Below are 23,993 nucleotides of genomic sequence, written 5' to 3'. Positions count from 1 at the left end.
TTGGAAAAAGGCTGCAATGAAACAAAGAGTGAAAAATTTAAAGGGGTCTGAATACTTTCCGTACCCACTGTATTTCAGCTTGTTTTCCTCATTTGTTGGAGAAGCAAAATTACACCTTAGCTATTTAACTGACTGAAGAAGACAATCAGATGCCTCCAATGTCAGTACTGTAAGTGGGCCTGTGAGATGAGAAATAACACTTATTCCAAAGCACTGCAATGACTCAAATTTTGAATTTAACTGATTGCTGGCAGACAGCTATGGTAACACAGAAGCTTTCACACCTTGTATTGTATTATCCCTACTAATATTCACCTTAAATTTCCCAAATTTACAGTATAAGTATGGTGCGGTTTGCATGTGAATATGTGCATATGTTCGTGTGTGTTTGATTCTTACAGCTTGGTCCGTGGACCTTGACGGGCTTGTCGCTTTTCAGAGTGTGTGAGCACTGCTGACACACACACTTCTTCCCACAGAAGGTCACCCTGTCTCCAATTGGGAACGGACTCCTGAGAACAAACACACACACACACACACCCACACAAAAGATTTCAATTAAGCTATACAGATGTGGCATTCTAGAAATTGTATTCGGTTCCGTTCACCCAAATTAACAAAAAGCATGCATTTCACCCATCTATGATTTCACCTCTTACCCCCTAGCGGTACAGTATCTATCTGTGCATATATGTATATATATATATATATATATATATATATATATATATATATATATATATTTGATTAGACACCAGTTGGAGATTTTTTTTTCCTCTGTACATTTAAAATAACAAGACAGTCTTACTCCTACAGCAATGGGAATTATACAAGTATCTACACTTTTTCTCAAATTCCCCACTGAGAAAATGTATAGTAAATCAATGGAGCTTGAGTATCCAAGATTCTTCCCAAACAATGAAACAGTGGTGGAGTGTCAACCTTATACCCTCAGTTCTACACAATTTACCATCACCTGATATTGTAATGTCTTATTTCTCATCTACAAAACCACATTAAAATGTATTTTACCAGATTGAAATATTAATACAAAAAGGTCATAAAGTATAAATCAAGAGATACAATAAATGTCTTTTAGCCTGAGGCTCAGCTGTAGCCAGTGTGAGGGAAGAGGTTAGCACCTGCCACTGCTATATCAAAATTTTACCATGGTAGATAAATCTCTGTCCAGATCACAGCCGAGATTTCCAAAACTTCTTTGGTAGAAATAAAGAAAACTGCAACACACAGTCTGAGAAATGATAAAGTGGTCGCTGCTCTTCTACAGTCGCCTCAGAAACATTCTGCATGAACATTTCTAATATTGTTAGAATATTTCAAAAGACTAATAATTATTTAGTGATGATATAAACTTTATACAGTATATTTAAAAAAAATCCTGTCAGTAAAAGAGTTTGATAACAGGTTTCCATCCTGTGTGTGTAACTTTAGTGACAAGGCTGTACTTCACATTTATTTGGACCATATTGATAAATTTAGACTTGGTACCTGATAACAAACTTCTTTACTGGCACCATCTTATCTTAAAGAGCTCATAGTACCTAACTGCCCCACCAGAGCACTGCGCTCCCAGAATGCAGGGTTACTTGTGGTTCCTAGAGTCTCTAAAATGGGAGCCAGAGTGTTCAGCTATCAGGGTCCTCTCCTGTGGAACCAGGTTCCAGTTTGGGTTCAGGAGGCAGGCATTGTCTCCACATGTAAGAGTAGGCTTAAGACTTTCCTCTTTGATAAAGCTTACAGTAAGGGCTAGCTCAGGAGAGTCCTGAACCATCCCTTAGTTACGCTGCTATAGGCCTAGACTGCTGGGGGACTTCCCATGATGCACTGAGTACCTCTCTCTTCTTCTCCCTCTCCATCTGTATGCGACCTCATTCCATTAATGCATGTTACTAACTCAATTTCTTCCCTTTCCCGGAGTCTTGTGCTCTCTCGCCCCCGGAGTCTTGTGCTCTCACTTCCCTCTCCTCTCTCCTCCTATCGCTTCCTGCAGGTGTTTCTGACTCTGGATCTGTGGTTGGAGTCACCTGCTGCCTCTATGTTCCTGCTCAACACCCTCTGCTACAATTCTCCATGTCTCTGTCTGTCTGTCTGTGTCTCTCTCTCTCTCTTTCTCTCTGTCTCTTCTCTCACCACCAAACGGTCAAGGCAGATGACCGCCCACCCTGAGCCATGCTTCTGCCTCTTAAAAGGAAGTTTTTCCTTGCCTCTGTCGCCTAGTGTTTGCTCTTGGTGGGAACTGTTGGGTTTCTGTAAATAACATCAGGGTACGGTCTAAACCTGCTCTTTCTGGTAAGCGGAATGACATAACTGATTGTGATTGAGATTTAGCGCTGATTTAGCGCTATATAAATAAAATTGAAATTGAATTGAAATTACTATGGTGCAGCAACTGTGCTAAAGTAAATATACTTTGCTATAGCTGGGCAACATGGAAAAAATAGATAACAACAATTCTTTTTGCAATATCTGTTTAGTTGTAGGAAAGTTACATAGTCAAATTGTCTGGCTGATGTCCCTCGCATATAAAGCCAGAATCAATATACTGCCCATCCCTTTATGCTATTTGTATGTGTTCTGGTAAGAGTTTTATACTCTGCACCCATCAGAGAAAAAAGTCATTTGAGAGACATAATATTATTATTATTATTACATTATTGCAATATGCTGACACAGACATTTTCAAAACGAATAAACTTCCTTTGCAATCTTAGTACAGTGTGCTCTTATTCAGTAATTCAGTAGAGTTGGCACACACACACACACACACTACAAAAACTGTCACTATAAGCAAACCAAAACCTCATGATACATCTCTACATCTAACACATTGACTGAAAGTTTATATATTTCCTTTACTTATCAGAAGCCACATTTCATTCAGCAATCCCTTTTATCATATTCAATCCAGCTTTGAAAAAACTGTACTGAAGCCAATACTACAGAAGTTCATGATGTTTAATAAATAAAGTGAGATCAGCCAACTACACCAGACACTAAGCACATCTTCTACATCAAATATTAATATTTTAAATATTTCAAATTGTAACTTGTTTGCTCTTGGATGTGATTTCTAATCAAACTTGCCAAGCCTATAAAATGTATTCTATGTCTTTCTAAAGTCTGAAAAAAATAAGCCTGGTGATGTAATGTGGAGTTTGAAAAATGTGGGAATTTATCCGACAGACAGGGTCAAATGAAAGATGCCATCAGGTGCATTAAGCGAAGTGTAGAATCCAGGCTTTTTAGGTTGTTACTAGGAACTAAAAGTCAGGATAGCCGCTTGGAATTTTGATCATTCTTTTATAAATCTGTCTCTGACAAGCTTACCAAACTTTATGGAAGTGTAATGCTAAAATCACTGGAGTACCTCTTGAGATGGCATTAACAATTCCTTTTAAAGTATGTGTCCAAAACCTGGCAATGCATTTGCCATATATTTTCAGTAAAGTACTTTAAGGACAAACCTGACAAAGGCCCCAGGCAATAATTTTTGATTTGTTACTTTTAATAAGCTACAACAAGTTTTACTGACTGTGAAGGTTTAAATTAAAACATTACCTAAAGTGTTTCTTAGGACTGTCGAGATTCTTAAGTAGTTTTGGTGTACAATGGTCAGTGAAACCAAACATCACCGCAGTATGCATACATCATCTCCTTTTAATTTTAAAGTTGTAAACAGACTTGTCAAGTTATTATACCACAGTAAGTGGTGCTCTGTGAGAATCTCATTTGCTATTCTTCTTTCTGTAGTCACAAATTACGAATGAAGCAGCGACAAGCGGATCCCTGAATACGCATGAATAAAGAATAGAATATATTTCAACAAGATCACAGGAGGAACACGTAGAGCTGTAAACAATAGTGTTAAAAATAATTTTAAATCATTTCAGTTCCAATACTCTACTATTACTCCTACCAATACCAACCATACTATTTTAAATGTAATGTATTTCAATATTTATAATGAATTCACAGAGCATAAAAAATTATGTTTCTAAAAATTAGGCAAGAAATATAGTATGTTGTGGCTATACACACAATTACCTGCAGATGCTGCAGACAAAGCAGTGTGGGTGGTATGTCCTCCCCAGGGCAGATACTACCTCCCCAGTGATGTACTGCTCACAGCTGTCACACTGGGTCCCATAGAGCCGCTGGTAGTCTGCTGTACAGATGTACTCGCCAGAGTGGTGGAAGAAACCAGAGTGCACTAGATTGCAGCCACACACTGGAAACACCAAGAGTGAAAAAAACAACAGAATCAGCTCACATTATTACTAAGAAATTCAAGGAGAGAAAACTGTACTTTATGAACTCGTTCCACACTACTAAAGAAACTTTAGTTTGTATGCATCATGTATTTGTTATTATAAGCCATTCAATGCCTAACTCAATACATTTGATCAGTTTTTGATTTAATTTGATTTATTTTGGATTTAACAGACAACGTAACCCAAAGGATAACATGTTAAAGTGTGAATACCTATTTCCAACATGGTCCTTGGTGTTAAAAACATTTTACACATAAATACCTATTGCAGGGCAAAGACAATAGCATTTAACACAAATTATCCAGGGTTCAAGAGCATTCCAAAATCAGTAAATCACAGATCATAGCAATAGATTTACAGGTCAATGACTGCTCTTATTTTAACCCTAGATATGTTATATTTTTTTAAGACACTATTTCAGTGCCATTACATATGACCTTAAGTGAATTTGTTCTAATTTCTTACCTAGAGTCTTCTCAATCTAACTGCAATCACTCCCAGAGACCAGTAATGCAGTCAACAGCATATAAAAGCAGCTTACATCTCACCACAGCTGGCATGTCATTGATAAAAATAAAAAGGAGCCATGGATCGAACCCTGGGGCACACCACAATTAATATCCTGAGGATCTGATATGGTCCCTTCAACATCACAAACTTGAGTTCTTCCAGTGAGGTAAGAGATGAACTATTTTACCGCAGTATTTCTTAAGCCTATACTTTGCAGCTTTGATAGCAGTATTGCATGATTTACAGTATCAAAGGCCTATTGCAAATCAAGACAAATCATGCCCACAAACTTTCCTTCATCAAACTTTTGTCAAATATTATCAAATAAATGTGTAAAGGTTTGGGTCCGGCTGGCCGTGAATATTTGTTTTATTCACTATTTTTCTATCTGTGTTTTCTCTTGGCCTGCCTGTTTGTCCCTGCTGGTTTTTTTCCACTCTCCCTTCTGCTGATGCCAGCGCACACCTGAATCTCATCCACAATCACCTGCTCCCACCGCTCACCCCTGCCTGCCATGTTAATCCTTTAGTCACCACCTTAAACCATCACTTTATCTTTATATACTGTACTTTCACCTACCTGTTTATTCCCCCACACACACACACACACTTATATAATTATTTTTTAGATTCAGATTTAGCTTTTACTTGTGTAAAACACTACTTGGCAAGGTGTGAATGGGAGGAACAGCCTCCCTGCCTTCTTCAGGTAGGGAATGGGTTCTTACCCCAATTGAAGGAGTTTAAATACCTTGGGGTCATTCGCAAGTGAGGGGACAATAGAGCGGGAGATTAATCGGAGAATCGGCGCAGCGGGTGCGGTATTAAATTCAATTTCTCTTGCTGGGTCATGACCGAAAGAACAAGATCCAGGGAACAAGCTGCCGAAATGGGTTTCCTCAGGAGGGTAGCTGGCGTCTCCCTTAGAGATTCGGTGAGAAACACAGTCCTCCGTGAGGAGCTCGGAGTAGAGGTGCTGCTACTTTGCATCTAAAGGAGCCAGTTGAGGTGGTTCAGGCATCTGGTAAGGATGCCTCCTGGATGCTTCCCTGGTGAGGTGTTCCAGGCATGTCCGGCTGGGAGGAGGCCTCAGGGAAGACCCGGGACTAGGTGGAGGGATTATATTTCCAACCTGGCCTGGGAACTCCTCAGGATCCCCCAGTCAGAGCTGCTTAATGCGGTTTAGGAAAGGGAAGTTTGGGGTCCCCCGCTGGAGCTGCTGCCCCGCGACCCGAGACAGCAGATGAAGGTGGATTGTGTAAAACACTTTACTTGTGTTTTACTTGTGTGTTTTTACTTTTAGTTATTTAATGATGCCTAAGATTTTCATTGCCAATGGCTACTTTTGTTATTGTAGTGCACATGATTAATAAAGAACCTTTATTTTGATGACATTTTGAAATAGTTTTTGTGTGTTGTTGTTGTGTTTCGCCTTTGTTTGATGTACTTCCTGGAACCTAATCATGATGACCCACAGAAATGTATGAAAACTAAAAATTAAAAATTCCCCCCCAAAAAAAGATTAATAAAGAACCTTGAACCTTGATTTAGAGGTTTCACCTTGGTTGGACAGTAGTAAAAAGCGCACGTAGCCAGTATTTTACTTGTGTGTGTGTGTGTGGTGGTCATGGGGGTGGGGTTGTTGAGAGTGCAATCTGTTGTTCTTTCTGACCTCTAAAGGGTTAATACTCTAATCTGGTTTTGAGGATAAGACCAGTAACCATCTAATCTGTTAATTTGTTTCAGTATGTTATGGTTGTCTTTGCAAATAAGAATATGGTACATTAAGTGCCTGCGTGTAAACCTGATTTTGTAGTTTCTGCAAGTGTGTGATAGATGCAAGTCCAGGCAAAAAGACACAGGTGAGTGCACACACTGTGTTTACTATGTATAGTGACAGCATGATGTATAGCTCTTATTTAGCAAATGCAAAGTCCTTCAGCCAAATGATTGCTTTGGGTGCAGCTGTGCTGAGGGTGATGAGGCCTTTGCTGAGCTGGTTGGTTAGACAGTTTAAAACAGTGCTGGACAATGATTTGCTCCATCTTTCAAGGAGGCAGGAACTCTTACCTCCCAAAAAGTGTTTTACAGACTTTATAACAGCCATTCGGGGGCCACAACTAACCTATATTCTATTATTGTATACAGATTATTTTGTAATCCATTTCCCCAAAATGAATTGAATCACTCGTGCTTTCACTGTCAGCACCATAATGTCAGTATGATATTACTTATATAATATTATAAAGTATTGTACAGGCTGAGACACTGGAGGTATACACTGCACCTTGATACAATGTGGATGTACTGTAAGTTAGACATTTGAAAGGCAGCCAACGGATCAACATATCTGACAGTGAATTGAATGCCTGACCGCTAATTAAGCTAATGGCTCTAAACCCGGTGGGGTGAATGGATCTGATCTGATCCAAGTCAGTGTGTTAAGTGGCTCAGAGAGAAGAGGGAGAGAGGGAGCCCAAGAGAGAAACACGGTAGAGCAAGACAAGCAGTCTTGCTGCCTAATTTATGTGTCTATTGGAGACAACCGGAAGACATAAAGACAGTGAAGCAACCTTTAAGAAGAGGTGGAAAAAGTACTAAAATATTGTACGCAAAGTACCAATACTTTTATGAAATATTACTCAAGTACAAAATACCTATCTGAAAAATTACTCCAGTGAAAGTAATAAGTAGTTCATTTAAAATGTACTTAAAGTAAAAGTTACTCAGTTACATTTTTTTGGAAACTGTAAAATGGGGCGGGGGATCTCTTCCATTTAGTGAAAATAGATCAAGGGGTCATGAATCCAAAATTATTTTGTTTATAATTAAAGAAAAATCTATATAAAAGTATGAACATATATACAAATGTATACACATACACATGTGACATTTCATGCTACAATCATCTCCAAAAAAACAGAGCTCTCCATTCACACTGCTGATACATTTGACTAATGTTCACAGCCCAGACTAGCAGCTAGCTTCTACACACCTAAGTAGCCAGGACGAGCTAATTAGATTATTAGATTAGATTATTCATTTAGCCATTGCCCTACATACATTGTTCTACGGGTTACTGGTGCAAGACAAAAATTAGCAATGCCATAAAACATGTTTTGAGCCTGGTAGGCAGCCTAAATGCTGAGCATTTGTCACTGTAGTGCAAGGGTCATCAACTACATTTTTTCAAGGGCCAGAATTTTGCTAAGCAGAAACTCCGGGAGCCGGACTTTCAAATAAATAAAATAAAATAAAGTTATCCCTAATATGCCTATTCTTGTTCAAAATTTTCACTTTCTTAGTGGATAAATGATATTTCTTTTACATGTATTATTGTGAGCAAACTCGTAAAAACATGGACATTCCATAATGATAACTGGCTCTTTAAATAGAAAAAAAGATCTCAGACTAGGAGGCAGTTCATCGAGGAGTGATGGTTAAAGTCTGTGATTACTGAAACATGGTTGTAGTATGCAGCGTCCTGTCTGGTGGAAAAAGCTTGCAGAAAGAAACAGCTGTTGTGAGGTAAACGTGTCACTGTCAAAGAGGCTAAAGCAAAAAGGTGACGTGGAAAAGCCCAGGTTTAATGATGAATGGACTGATGAGCAGGCTATGCCTTTGTCATGTATGCCTCATTTGCAATGAAATGATGCTGTTGCAATGAATACAACCAGTATCATCATCAAGAATGAAGAAGGCAAACATAACATCACGTCATTCACGTGCAAAACAAGTTTTAATGCATACATAGATTTACTGCTCCAGCGGGGAGGACGGTGGATTTAGCCAGCAGTTAACTTTACAAGAGTTTTTCAAAATGTCAAGATTCCCGGTAATCAAGACAAACAGTTAGACTGCAAACTGGCAGCTTTTGTTTTTGCTTGTTCGTCTTTTTGCAGAGTAGAGCTGTGTTTGTGTAAAACAGTGCGGTTGATGAGTGGACTGAGCAGAAATATCACTTTCTACATGTTTATGTCTGTATAGGTGAATGCATTGATAAGTAGGCTATTGACTTTTTACTCACAAAGGTTTTATTGTAGCCTACTTAGTTACAGTAACGCGACTAGTGTGAGTTCATTTGTCCCAGCAGTCATTGGTAATCTTCTTTGTTTCCTTACCAGTCAGGTAGGCTACTGCGTGTTTTAACACACACACATCGCAGCTCAGCTGTGTGTGGGTGAAACGTGGGCATCGCTCTACAGAATCCTGGTATGCAAATACAATACGGGGGGGTTGTTCTACCTGTGTAATATTACCTGCTGTAAATGCTTGAACACCAGAAGGCATTTGACGATGGCTGCTGGAGTGGTTCCAGGCACGATTTATTTTTCTTCCTTTCGCTATTCATTAGTCAAAGTTTTTATTTTTAACTCCGTAACGGATGGGATTTGTAATGTAGCGAAATATATTACTTCGCTTAAAACATAATCAAGTTCATTTTAAAATATGATTTTAAAAACTACTTCAAAAGTAGTGAAAAATTCAAAACTACTCAATACAGTAATGTGAGTAAATGGGTTGTGTTACTTTCCACCTCTGCATTTAAGTGAAGTGAAGAATTTCTTGCCAAAAGCCTGGAGACAAAGACATGAATCTTTTGATTTTCTTTAAGGCTTTAGGAGGCTTTTATGAAGACCAAAGAGCATGCAGCCATGCGATGGCAGTATTTAATTCCATTTGAGATGTATAATCTTGTAAAGTTGTGTAGGGAAATGTTCATTTTTTACTTAAGGTGCTACCAGAGGAGTTCTGGGGTCTTTAGTCAAAAAAGACTTGATCCTTTACTAATAATACATTTTTCTATGACCGTCCAAAATAATTGGAAAAATGGCATGACCCCCCCAGCAATTTACTGATGCCTTCTGCTCAGGTTTACACTTTGCAAAAATGTACAGATAGCAATTATTTTTTTACAACCATGACATACATGACTAACTTCTATTTCTAATCTTACACATCACACTCCACTGTTATGGTGGCCATTTCAGTAGATTTACTCACTAACATTGCTAGGGAAACACAATAAGCATGGAAACTAAATGCTCCTTGCATTGCTTCAAATACTAAGCTACTCCTCTAGTAAACTAGTATTCCCATGAAATAAAACAATAAAAACATTGAGACCATTCAACAAAGAAGACTGGGTAATAAAAAATTCATCATGTGAACTGGTTGCTATGGACTCGTCACTAGTCTTCCTTAGTCATTGTATATTTTAGCATAGGTAAAGCTGCCGAAGTTGAACGCTATCCAAAATTCCATTTCTCAGACGAGCATTAATTTGGGAGCTTCCATGCTACCACTCCTTACTTCTCAAATGACTTGAAAAGGCTGTCGTTTGCACAATTTCACAAATAATCACCAGGACCGAAAAGGATATTTGAGTCTGGTATGGCTGCAGCCTGGAGACCTCCCGTCTTATGCCCTCCCTTATACATGTTGAAATGTTTGTCTAATGGTAATGTTCAACACAGATGTAATGCTGTTAAGTTCATCTTCATTATTGTCTTATAACCAAATGATTTCATTAGCCGGAAGACGATACAATTACTTTATTCTAATTGTTGAGAAAAACTGGGACATTGTTCTCTAATACGAGAAATGCTGTACAGTATCTCCTCCGTCTTTGATATTGTATCTTGTCATGGCGAAGTCATTGTTGAACAACTGTAAAATGCCAGCCTGACCTTTATCAGTCTGACGGAGAGTAAAGCTGTTTACAGTGAAAGAGTTAGAGCTAAGCAATTGTGTACTGCAAAAAATATTTGTTGTTGAGAAAAAGAAATTATGTCCAGCAAGGCAGCCAGTCCTTTTTCTAATTATCCATTGGGATTCAAAAGATGGAGTTATGTGGTTTCTAGTCAGCTGCGACAACATGATATATGCAAATTCACTTACACAGAAACACTCTTTTTCCCCAGAGACACACACTTGAGGACCATAGCCAGGTCCTTTTTATCTGTTCTCACTCCGCTGATAGCATTCACACATTCATCACTGTTGAAGGAGAAGATCTATTAAGATGGGGAGGCAACAGGAAATAGAGGGAGCTGTTGAGGCTTGGCGGTCTCTGGAGGGACCTCTGGTATATTTGGATTTTTAGATCACAGGCCATTTAAAAAAAACATAACTCTGATAAACCATGGGACAAATTAGCATTGTCACAGTGATCATATTAGCATGCAAACGTTAACATTTTGCCCAAAGCATAGCTGTGGAAGGCTTTGCTGTCAGTGCATCTATATTAGACTGGCATTAACCCATTTCAGTTTACATTTACACAGTTTAGATCACAGGCCATTTTTAAAAAACGTCTATCACAGAACAAGATCCATGCATGGACATGTACAGTCTGCGCTTAATGGTATCCTGTTTTAATATTCACCTGGGTTATATACAGTTTGTTGTCATGATTTGACCAAGGAAGAGCATTAAGTAATATTTAAATTTAGTTTCGATCTGTTTAGCTAGTCACTACAGAGTTTTCATGCATATTGTACAGTTTTTTTATTACACTATCATTATTAGCCATGCTAGCGACATGGTTCTAGGGACTATATTGTTGGTCCACCACTTTGGTTCAGACTGAAAAGTCAACAAGTGAGCAACTGTTGGATAAATTAGTTGCAATACGATTTTAAACAGACATTCTTGTTTCCCTCATAATTAACTGTAAGAACTGATTTTCACTTTTCATGTAGCACCATTGTCAAAATGTCACTAAGTCTATAAAACTGTAGCTCATGTTATTAGCAAATGCTAGCATACTACATATAACACACTTAATAAAGATGGTAAACATTGTAAACATAACTCTGGTAAACAACAGGACAAATTAGCATTGTCACAGTGATCATATTAGCATGCAAACGTTAACATTTTGCCCAAAGCATAGCTGTGGAAGGCTTTGCTGTCAGTGCATCTATATTAGATTGGCATTAACCCATTTCAGTTTAACTAGTTCGTTAACAGACCCAAATCATGCAATAGATCAAGTAGGGCCTAGTATGTCGACAGGCCTATGATATCTGTTATGATGAAATAAGGTACCAACTCAGAGCCAAATTCCTCTCAAAACCATTTAGGAATTTTATAGTCTCCCATTGGCTAGTCCACACAGCAGTTAACCACAGTCCTCATAAATCCACCAGAGTTTAAATTCCAACACAAGGAAAGCTGAAGGTAATGGACATCCAGTCGAAAAGAAGGACATCCGGCGGGATTTCCCGCAGGAGCAGAGCAATCCCGGAGTGGAACGTCATGGATATAGACTAAGAATTATATCAAAAGTGTATTTGAGCCAAAGTAATTTCATTAGGCTAAAAGTAAAATTTTGCAGATTTACAATGTAATTATAATAGAAGCGGGAAATGCTACAGAAGAGAACTCCCAGAATCAAAATGAGTATGCCGCCTGCTTCCATCCTTTGCTCCCTCTGTATTTTTGTCTTTCAGGGACAGACGGGACAAGTCTTACACCAGCCACTTGAACTTGCTGACTACAGCTTAATGTTCAAACAGGTCAAAGACTTGTCAGTCGCCTCTATACCCGATCTGTCAAAGACCTTATGACCTCACCCTGACCCCACGCGTTGTCTTAAACCCTGATGCATTTTTGTTTACATTCAGTCTTTTCTGAGTGCTGAATCAGCACGATTCCTTCAGCAGAATAGTCATATAGAATAGTCAGCAGAATAGTCATATACACCATGATTGAGTCCAATTGTATATAATAATGAATCAACTATGAGTGCTACCCTATTTTGTACATTACATTAAACTGTTGTTAGGAACTATCGTTAATGCTAAATTTGCCGCATTGATTCAAGCCAACTAAAACTGGTGATGGTTTCTGCTGGAAGCTTGATCCAGGGGCAGAGAGAGAAACAGCATTTTTATGATTGTCAACTAGAACTAGATAACATCTTAGATTTTGGATATCGTAATATGGCATAAGTGTTGTCTTACCCTGCTTTTAAAGGCTGCATTACAGTAAAGTGATGTCCTTTTCTTAACTTAGCAGACTGTTGTAACTGTTCTATTGTTATTTTCCTTTACCCACTTAGTCATTACATCCAGCCTGCTGATGATTATTTATCAAAAATCTCATTGTGTAAATATTATAGTGAATATATAACACACCACAATATTGTTGCGGTATCAATATCGAAGTATTTGGTCAAAAATGTTGTGATATTTGATTGTCTCTATATCGCCCATTCTAACCGTCAACAGCCATCTAGATAGTCATCCAGCCTCCACTCTGACTCAATGTGCCGTACAGACCTATTTAGTCTGTGTAGGGACCCGACTGGTATAACTTAGTAAAATTATTTATATATTATAAATTACTCTCACCAGGCAGACATAATGATCAAAAGAGATTTCAGGGGAGAAATAATTCAGGCCATATTATGAAATTAAAGGACAGAGAAGTTTATCATTTGAAAGCCGTCATGGTGGCTCAGTAAGAGGTGAATGGCACCATCATTGCTGATATTTTGGCTGGAGTCACGGGTTAGGACATATTCTGGAGGTACACTGAAAGGTTTTTTTATAACCCTGAACTGTCAGAAATTCTAAGTAACAGCTTCCAGATGTTACAAGAAATAGAAAGTTGTCAGGGATGGACATTCCAAAATGCTTGAGCACACCTTTTGCAAATCCATATTGCAGGTAGGGACTGAAGGGTAACACTGTTCAAAGATTTGTGACAGCTTTGTGTTGTTTGTATGTGTGCCAACTGTTTATCATAGACGGAACACTGAAAATATGTACATGTAACAGTAGTTTTGATATTTCTGGAAAAAAGATTCATTAAATACTTTTCTTCTACATCTGTTAACAGTGATTTGTAGCCAATTAAATTGAAGTGCTTAAGGTCTGGACACATATGCACACAAACACACACACTTGGCAGAAAGACAACAGATAATGATTTTTTTGTTTACTGCCAGTGGCGCAAGCAAAGGGTCTGGAAAACAAAAGAAATAGGCAAAGAAATAACTGATTTCAAAAAGAAAGGATGTACATGAAGACGGTGCAAAAAAACAACTACACAGAAAAACATACAAGTGTGCACAGAAATACACCAGCACAATCTCCCACAAGGAGACACACAAAAGAGTGCTGCACAGCTGAGCTGATACAGCGGTTAATGCCCAGTTTGTCCTTGAAGCCTCTTGTGAAGAAAGAGTCATCCGTGACTGTCTGTACGGCTGAGCGTACGCTAATACTGATAAAATACACTGCTGGTATGTTTCACTACTGAAACAAAAACTACTTTCAAACCAAAGTGGGTCAGGCTTTGCTGTAAGTAAGAAGAAGAATACAGCGTATGTTTTATATTCTGTGAGAAGGTGAAGACTCTGTAGTTGTGCAATCCATCAAAATAGTGTTTGTGTTGTAAATCATCTTTGAGGAGAGACTCTTTCACAAAAGTCTCCAAAAATGGGATTGAAGTGTTTCAATGCACTGTGAAAATCGGACTATTTGGAAGAATTTATCCGTTTTTTCGCCACAAATGATTTTATTCTTTACAAAAAGGATGGTGTAAGGTCACGGATGATACATGGCTCAATTTTCTGATGCCAAAAAGGGAGAGGAGAGGATTATTTTAGACACAAGGCTAAGACGAGACGGGGAGAAAAGAGAAGAAAGGCTAGATGGGAGTCAAGGGAGAGATTAAGGAGGAGCACAAGAGAAGGCATCATATGTAAGTAGAAAGGGAAGCAGAGAGCCAAGTGAGGGGAGGAGGATGTGGAAGTAGAGACAGAGGGACCCGGGGGAGGTATCAATGAGGCTATCGATCTGTCGATCCAGCGCACGTCTGCTGTCCTGTCAATGTCTTCCCTCATTTATTCGCATCATCAACATGGGATGGATTTCCTTGCTGTAGCTCCTCTGCATTTGAATTAGTGTATTCAGGATGTATGGATCAAAGAAGAAGAGATGAGCGAAGAAAGAGGGAAAATCTTACCAGAGTACAGTCTAACTGAGGGAGTGGTTGGTATTAACAGTACAATTATGTGCCACAATGTGTATTTTTCTACAGTGGTAGAGATTAGGGAATGGGGTTTGTAGTTGTTAAGTATTAACATTTGTCTGACAAATTGAGTCGTTACAACTGAATATTTGCATACCCAGCAGGACTTGGACATATTGTACTATTTCAAAAACTGGCATAATTTGCTTTAAAATGAGGGCAAATGTATGAATGTGCATATTTTAAAAGAGATTTTAGCAGAAAGATGCAGGGTTGCATTTTTCTTTGTCTTATTAGTGACTTAGACTTCATTGGTATTGGGCTGGGTATCGTTCAAAACATTCGACACCGGTACCGATACCAATACCATAACTTTGATACCGGTTCCTAAACTATACTTTTTTTTAATCCAATTTTGATAAACAAAAAGAAATTACAACATTACAGATTACGACACAAATGTTTTAATTTCCTTTTTAAGATACTGAAATTGGGTATTGAATAATGAGGCATTTTTTGACATTCAATACTTGCCTTATTTCTTTTTTTTGTTACTGCCTATAAAGTACTGAATACTTTGCCCAGCCCCAGTGACAAACAGCTGATTGACTGATCTAATGTGAGGGAATCTTAACTGTATGCTGCCAAAAGCTAAAACAAAAACAGAAAATAGATTAGATACCACCTAAATTTGCTGTCTCATCAGTCTCACTCTGCCCATCTGTTTCCATTTCTCATTTCTCCTAAATCTCTCCTTAAAAACAGTCTCTCATCAAACCCTAATAGCCTCACTAACAGGAGATTACACCGTTTACCAAACAAAGATGCATCGTAAAGCTTTGACATTCACAGCTACAAAGAATGTGAGACAAGAGTGCGATAGAGAGGGGAGGAGAGAAGAGGAAAACATTAGAACTAAATAAGACGCCTGTGTGCCAAAACCTTACAATTTGTTTTTTGTTCACTTCATCAGCAGAAGTCAACTCAGCCCTCAGTCCATTAGCGCGCAGTCATTAAGCTTACTCTGCAAGATCAATTATTGTCAATAAGAATAATCAATTTAATATCAAAGAGAGAACACTTCTGGCAATACGTCTAGCTTGTGTCCTGGCAGAAGGAATGAGTGTAATAATATCTGCCTTTGATGGGCAGATATTAAGTCAATTAGAGAATAAATTCTTCAACCAACCAACCAAACAAACAAAGCAGTTGATTGGCTTAGGTTATTTTTAAGATCTGAGATGTAACATGACATAAATCATAAATAGAGAACACACCTCTTTGTTGCTTTGTGGCTGAGTTCATTCATGCAATGTAAAAACGGCGTTGTCTTGCAGCATGCTTTGGGACTGTGTAGGTCCTGGGCTGTGAAAGGAGGTTAGCTGGTTGGAGTCTGACTACGGGTTGAAAACCCGCTGACTGTACTGCTATACTAGCTGCTGACTCCAGAACTCTATTTGTGCGTTGTGTCCCACCTGCTCACTGGCGGGGCTCAAACATGCACAGACACATAAATAATCATACATGTACACACACACACACACACACAAATATATAGACAAATGCCATTTTGACTTGTGCTTTCCCAGTTTTCAAACCTTCTATTCTATTTCCACTATTCTTTCCCATGTTTAAGATTAACAGTTGCACGGTTTTACATACCTTTTTTTAAGGTGGGGCTCAAAGAAAGAGAAAATAGCTATACTTTTTTATATTTCTGCTCGTGTGTGGAATTAACCAACGAGATTCAACATGGTAACTGTTGATTTAGAGCTGCTGGTAGGCAGAATTTGTAAACTTTAGACTGAACCAGGCTAGGCGTTTCTCCATGCTTCCAGTCTTTATGGAGGGCTGAGCTAATCTGCTACTCGCTCTATCTTTATATTTAGCTTATAGACATGAGAGTGGAATCACTATATTTTTCGCATCTAACTGTCAGCAGGAAAGCAAACATACCGGTACATACAGATCTGCGTAAGATACGTGAGTAACAAGTTTAACTTTCATAATGGGCCTACACCCCATTTACTGCACCTCACCCATCCAAGTCTTTGTTTTTGGTATTTAGACATTAAATGTGTACTGATTGCTCCCCCGGTGAACTTCCATAATTACGTTGCAGTGGCTGTTATCTCATTTAGACATTATTACAATGCCTCTAATGATCAAAGATCTCCCCAATGTCCGCTCACTGGGGAGATATTACGTGTCACTTAGATTTTGTCAAATTACTGAATGTTTTTCTCCAATAAAAACTGACATAACTTTGATCCTAGCTTATATTTCAGCGAAGCTATCATTGATTCAATTGTGTCGGCTCCTTCCTGTCTGAGTACTGCTAATTATTTAATATTTAATTATGCAAATTCATGTAGATGGAAGCCACACATGGAAACACAGGCAATAGTCCAAGATAGAAAAAGAATATAAAACGTGTGGAGAATGGAAGTCAGTATGTGTGCCTGTGCATTGGATATACTGTATGGAAACATGTTTGTGTGTGTGTTGTGTGGCGGCTTTTTACCTTGGCAGGTGAAGCATTGAACATGGAAGTGTGTGTTTTTGACGCGCACCACCTCCCCACGACACACCTCCCCACAGCGCTCACACATGATGGGCGAATTTCCACGGCTGGAGAGAGGAGAGCTGCTGTTGTTGTTTCCTCCATAAACCCCAGACTGGTACTGAACTGAGAAGAAGATCAAATACATGCCACTTATTGTCACTGTGAAGCCCTTCTTTTTGTCTGAATTCAAACATCTGATCAAAGTGATAAAACGTGGAATGACAAAAATATAAAGGATCTGATGCTTTTTTTCCCCATGCAAGTGTCTTGTTACCAGAACATGTGACAGTTAAACACAAGCTGGAATGTATAATGAATCAGAAAACAGCTTCTAAAGGTTTGTCTTATGTATAAACTACAAGGTAGAAACAAATCAGATCCATAAATTGACCCTTCTCAAACATTAGTACAACTGTTTGAATTGTTAACCCCCCTAAAAGAAATCCTGCTGGATCAATAAGCCAAAAACACACAATTAAATAGACACACAATAGCAAATACAAACATGATCACACACTTGACTGAAGATTTAGAGTGGATGGAGAAAGCTTAGTGATTGACTTTGTTAGTTGTTTCTGCAAAGGCTGTTACTCTGCCAGGGAAATCCGAACGACTTATAACCATTCATTACAAGTTAGCGGCTTAAGAGAGAGACAGGTGTCAAGAAAGACATTAACTGGTTGAGACATTTCAAACTGCTTGTGGCCTTCAGTATCTTATAGTTCGAATGACACATACAGCTACTCATATACTGTACCCTACTAGTTTGTAATTATGTGGCATGTTACACATTTACATTAATGTAGTACACTATTTGTATAGTTATACTTACTATTTACTTCTCTATTCACTTCTATGTCCAGTACTTTCCTTTTTCTCCATTAATGGAAATCAGAGTGGACAGCACACTCATACTTGCATTGTGCATTGCAACTTGTACCCATGAAATTCGGAAATTTAAATCTTAAAATATGCATACAGAACATGACAGACAAACACAAACACACACTATGAAAGACAGCAACAGGCACATGGGGCTGTTTCATCCTTGCTTATAAAACTGGCAAACAATTCTACTGTATTCTACTAAATTCGATTCCATTACATCTACTGTATTGCTACTGCCTCTCAGAGTATTATGTAACTACAGAACACACACACACACACACCCACACCCATACACACACCCACTCACACAAACACACAGACAGGCTAAACTGATGACAGCGGGAGTGAGACAGAAAGAGTTGTGGATCTGTAAAGGTTTTCAGGACAGAGAGAGAGAGAGAGAGAGAGAGAGATAGAGAGAGAAGGTAAAACTGGAACAAAAATATTTCCTAACTAATTGGATCATCAGAATGTGTTAGTGAGTGTGTGTGCGTAAGTGTGTGTATGTGCACCACAAAAGCTGGCATTGGCTCTGTAGCCAGATGGCAGCACAATGACTGGAACCACAGACATAGAAAGCCACCTGTGTGTGTGTGTATGTGTGTGCGTACATGCGTATGTGCACGTGCATTAGAGTGAGAGAGAGAAACTGCATGTTATTTTGTGTGTTTGTTATTATTAGACATGCTGTATGTTCTAGTTTATGTAATTGATTGAAGGTGACAACATAAACATGTGCTTCAATGTGTGTGTGTGTGTGTGTGTGTGCGTGCGCCCACGTGCTTGCTCTAAGGTGGCCTCTTCAACCAAATCCTAGATGGTTTCATTTTCTTTAATTACCCAGTAACTCATGAGTAAAATCATTTATCATAAAAAACCTGAAAACCGTTTTGTACCAAATCATTTAACTCATGGCCGCTTAGATTTATCTTGTGAGCCCATGGGGGAACCCGACCCCCATTTTGGGATCCACTGCTCTATGGCCTGGTCAGCCCTAATCTTTTCTGGTTTTATCTGAATAAACTGTATTCAGGTACATTTTTCCAATAATTTACATGACAAAGCAAAGACTAGAGGAACGTCTAAAAATATATGTTTGGCAACCCAACAGATTATATTGTGACCAATTTGGGGGTCCCAACCCCCAGGTTGGGAACACTGGTCTACAACACCAAAACAACTGCTGATAAGGGTCAATTTGTCTTACTTTATGAGGGTGTGCTACACTAGGGGAGACAAAACATCTCACATGCCACATCCTGAATTTACATTCTTTTGTAAAAATGAATTTGAAATAATGTCACCTCTGTTTGCTACAATTCTCCCATTTTTGCAGAGCCACTTTGTTTTTATTGTCGGAAAAAAAAGATTTTAGGATTTAGTAGTTTCACATTAATAACAACACTGCATCATGTGGTTCTATGTTTAGACATTGAGACATTTTAATATGTGCCTGGCAGAGTTTAGACCAAAGATGTGCCGCTTTGTCTGCCAGCTCTCAACGGACATCCGGCTTCTTTTCTTCTCTCTGAAATATCCGAGTAGCCATCACAGGCTCTTCTGACTTCCTTACTTGACTACTATTGATTGCTATAGGGCCTACTGATTTTCCCACACATTTATGAAACTACATGATGGATGAATTTATTGGGTCCTGTGACTGTGGGACTTTTTCCAGTGGAGGAATCTCTGTTTGATATCAGATCCACAGAGATCTAGCCTTTTATCAGTCCACGCTGCTTACAATCATCTCAAACATAAAAGGATGAAAATACTGATGAATGCTGTCAGCTATCAATACATGTCATCAGCCTCGGGTTATAGCCTTCATTGACAGAGAGCCAGCTAATGACATGATGAAATGTAGTATCAATAAACAAGTCAATGATCAATACTCTTAGTTAAGGGCTGTGTATTTCTACTTTAGGTTAACTCTCCCAGGACACTGTGTTATTGATTAAGCAGTTGCAAACACACATAGCTTACACGTGTGCACCTTAAACTCCCCAGCACAAACACTTATCCTGCACATATGACACACACTAGGCTTACCATTTGTCGGTCCACTCATGATGGAATTCAAACCGCTTGCATTATCCTCAGAGTCAATCAGTCAGTTCCAATGAGGTTTCAGCACCAGAAAAAAAGCTCAAAATCTGACAAGCACTCCTGTCAACTCTCTCTGCCCCTGTCCGACTTAAATCTTTCCCTCCCTCTCTCTGTCTCTGTCTGGAGAGGGTTTCCCTGCTCCTCCCGTCAAGCGGATTACACTGCCAGACGGTGGACTACTGTACCTCTCCACCCTGCGTAAAGGGAGCCGTTAAGGAATTAAATCGAAACTGACTGTTCCTTCCTCCTCCCCCTCACGCCTCCAGCCTCTGCCTCTCCAACCCAACGACCCCCAGCGGTCCTCTGGTTCGGTGCAGAGGGGTCCATCCTAACCTGGACAGTGCGTTCCCGCGGACGCCAGCACGCCTGTGCGCTCCGGTGTGAAGGCTGAAGTGCTGGGTGGTGAGTTTCTGAAGGTTTCCCAGACTCGGAGCTATCGGAGCGTAGCGGGCAGGACGAGCTCCTCTCATGGTGAGAGAGCGCCACATGGCGTCTGAGCGCTGAGCTGCCAGCCGAACCTGGACGTAGGCTACAGCAGTCTAACTAGTATACCTACGGAAGTAAAAATGTGACTCGGGGAGAGCTGTTAAAATATATTATATACACAATACAGCCCTGGCAAAAAATGAACAGCACTGAGTAGAAATAAAACCATATACAAAATAAATTACCCCTAAAAAAGTTACAATCGTAAACCTAATTTCATATCTTTTTTAAATTAGCATTTAATTCTGACTAAGGAAATACTGTCTCTTAGGTGTCCTCCTTCTGTCTGCTCCTTTCTTAGCAATTCTGGAAGGCTTTTAATGTCCTGCAGCGCTGCACCACTACAGCACTTTTGATTGTATCTGCATGTTTTGTATGTGTTATGTATTGTTTTATGGCTTTGTTGTAAAGCACTTTGGGTACCTTTCGGCTATTGTAAAGGGCTGTACAAATAAACTTGATTGAATAAACTTGATTGATCAACACACAGTGGTGGCTCTTTCCCAAGGGGCTTCTTAGCAAGGGGCAGGGACGTGCACAGCAGGTAAGGGCGTGGCCAGAAGAAGTGTCCCATCACACCTGTGGTTGAAAACATCAGCAGTTTCAAACTCCTTTGAGACGTTTTCTGAGAGTTATGAGTCACTTCCTGTTTGGTGAGTTGATAAAATGTTTTTACTCTTCGTCCTAAAAGAAGATTTCCTCTCCTGAGGCATTTTAATGAGTTCAGGCACAGGCACTATACAATAAGGGAATACTTAAGGAAACAGAAAAAAAAAACACATAGCAGGGGTGGGATTTGAACCCACAACCCTGAGATTGTGAAGCAGTTTCTTTTCCATCTGAGCTTCAATTAAGATTAAACTTCACACTCTCAGTTGACATCTGTGAAGAAGGTTTCACGTTTTTCAGTGGATAGATAAATGTATTACACTATCTTAAAGGGTTTTGATTGGTTATCACTTACGTCTTGGAAAGGGATAAAGGGTTTTTTGAAGGATTATCTGCACATTTAAGATGTTTTTAATAGATTATTGGTTTGAGGTTTAAGGGGCGCCAGAAGGAAAAGACAAACTTTGTGTCTCTGAAGGTTGATGAAGATGATGTTTCATTTTTCGTCATCCATGGAGATGGTCCAGGGTGGAATGATGCTGACTGGCACCAGGAGCTGCAGGTTCTAACCTTGCCCAAGGTAAGTCACATGTAGTGTTTGAGAGGGATGGATGTCATTTCATCTGTGGTTTCGGACATCGATTTCAATTTGCGAGTTTCAGAACTTATATTTTTAATTAGTTGTTATGACTTTAAATTTGTTTAACTCTGCAGGCTGTTCAGCATACATTATTAAAGTATTAAGTATTACTAGTTAAAAGGATTAAATACCTTCACATATACAGAATAACATAATTTAACTAGACTTTTAACACAGAAAGAGAGGTGATTAATATTAAAGACAGTCCTTCTCCGAGAAACTTTCATCGTTTGTGCATGTACGACCTGGCGCTGTGCTCTAGTGGCCGTAGTTGTTATGAAGGAACCAAACCAGGAAGTAAGGTTAAGAAATGGCCACACTAGTGTTCAATTGTTTTAGTGCGTTTTTAGCAGTATAAAATACAGCATACCGTATAAGTTACATAGTTTTTATTCTAATCTTTCTATTTAAGATGGGGCCCTACCACAAGGCTCCAGACCAGAGATTGAGGAAGAGCTTAAAGTGCAACACGCAACAGCTACTGTACACCTCAAATACATTAGAGAGTTACTATAAAAGAGTCATGTCAGTAAAAGTGTGATAAGGGGAATGATAGACACTGTGCACAATAGCATTATTAATTTAAATGTAGATGTAATTATAGAACTTTTTTCCGAATTATATTATTATTTGGAGACAGCTCCATCTTCGAAGTTTCTGCTTAGCTTGCACATATCTTTTATAATGTGATAAGGAGAAATATTGATCTTTCACACAGCAATAAGTTTTCATTTTTTATTTAAACACTTAACAAAATTTGAAAAAAAGGTTTCAAGACATTCTCTTAATTGTATTTGCTAGATGTCCAGAGCAACGCAGAGTGAGAGTATGAAGAAAGGACACAGACAGAATCCGGAATTAAAGCAAAAGAGACCCACACAATTTTTATAAAAATATAAATGGGAAACAGGATACTTAATACAATTGATAAGAAAATGTAATAGCTAAATTACTACTACATGTATGACATTAGCCCGACAACATGCAAAAGAGATTTATATATATATCTTTTTTTGATCAGCCACATACGACTGATCAAAAAAAGCTCACAATACACAATACTCTGGATGTAAATAGCAAAAGAGGCTTTTATGTGCAGCTCTTTAGCATTTTTTAATAACCAGCAGATGGACTGTGATTGGCTGCGGTCCAGATTCCCCAACCAATACCTTGAGGGAAGAGGAGGACCATGAGCTGAGGCCCACAGAGCCTTGGGAGCTGTACACCACATATTAACACATTGATCACATTCACCTATGGGGGATGTAACAGGCTGCATATGGTGGGGGGGGGGGTAATTTCTGGCCCTATATTGGGATTTTATATGTGTTTGTAATTTGGAATTTTGTTGGTCCTTTGTGCTTCAGTGAAATATGCCTGCAATATTCCAATCAGTAAAGTGTTGACACTGGCACTTAATAGTCATTTAAATGTGGCCTTATTGTGGGCCACTTTAACCGAAATGGTTATTTCATCTCATTGCATGTCACTTTAATAATTGTTTAATAACCCTTCCGAGAATATAGGAAGAATCCACCCTAAAATGAAATTTATATTGTAAATTTATATGTATTATTTTTCCAATTATCTACGACAACCTGTTGTCTCCTGAAACTCAGAGTATCAAGACATGATTCAGTGACAACAGTTAAGCACAAAGCCACAACATGCCAATTATCTGTAGCTAAATAAAAACACCAGTGGGTGGCAGTACAAATTAAGACAATATTCATGAAAAACAGAGCACTGAAGAGTGTGGAGGTGTTTTATGTTAGTGAAATGTCAGAACAGAAACCAGGTAACATAATTCAATCAGGAGAGACATGTTTGCAGATATGCAAATGAGGTTTATTGTTCGGCTCAATAAAATATACAAAGTCTTTGGCGATTAGACTCCATTGCTATAT

General features: G+C 38.8%; 1 protein-coding gene across 3 annotated transcripts in view; it reads right to left on the bottom strand.

Annotated features, from left to right (window-relative positions):
* LOC117955414 (actin-binding LIM protein 3-like) overlaps window positions 1-20,880 on the bottom strand; it is a 43,645-nt gene extending 22,765 nt beyond the window's left edge. For all 3 annotated transcript variants that reach the window (XM_034889902.1, XM_034889900.1, XM_034889901.1), the window contains exons 1-4: window positions 20,295-20,880; window positions 17,313-17,477; window positions 4,066-4,249; window positions 400-512 (exon numbers count right to left, since the gene is read on the bottom strand). In XM_034889902.1, the coding sequence (XP_034745793.1) occupies window positions 400-512; window positions 4,066-4,249; window positions 17,313-17,477; window positions 20,295-20,313 (481 nt within the window). In that variant the 5' untranslated portion in view covers window positions 20,314-20,880. The remainder of the gene's footprint in view (window positions 1-399; window positions 513-4,065; window positions 4,250-17,312; window positions 17,478-20,294) is intronic.
* Window positions 20,881-23,993: the final 3,113 nt, after the last annotated feature.

The sequence above is a fragment of the Etheostoma cragini genome, chromosome 13, assembly GCF_013103735.1.
Source record: "Etheostoma cragini isolate CJK2018 chromosome 13, CSU_Ecrag_1.0, whole genome shotgun sequence".
NCBI lineage: Eukaryota > Metazoa > Chordata > Actinopteri > Perciformes > Percidae > Etheostoma > Etheostoma cragini.
The sequence above is the reverse complement of the archived record's forward strand: the minus strand, read 5'-3'. Positions and strand labels throughout refer to the sequence as shown.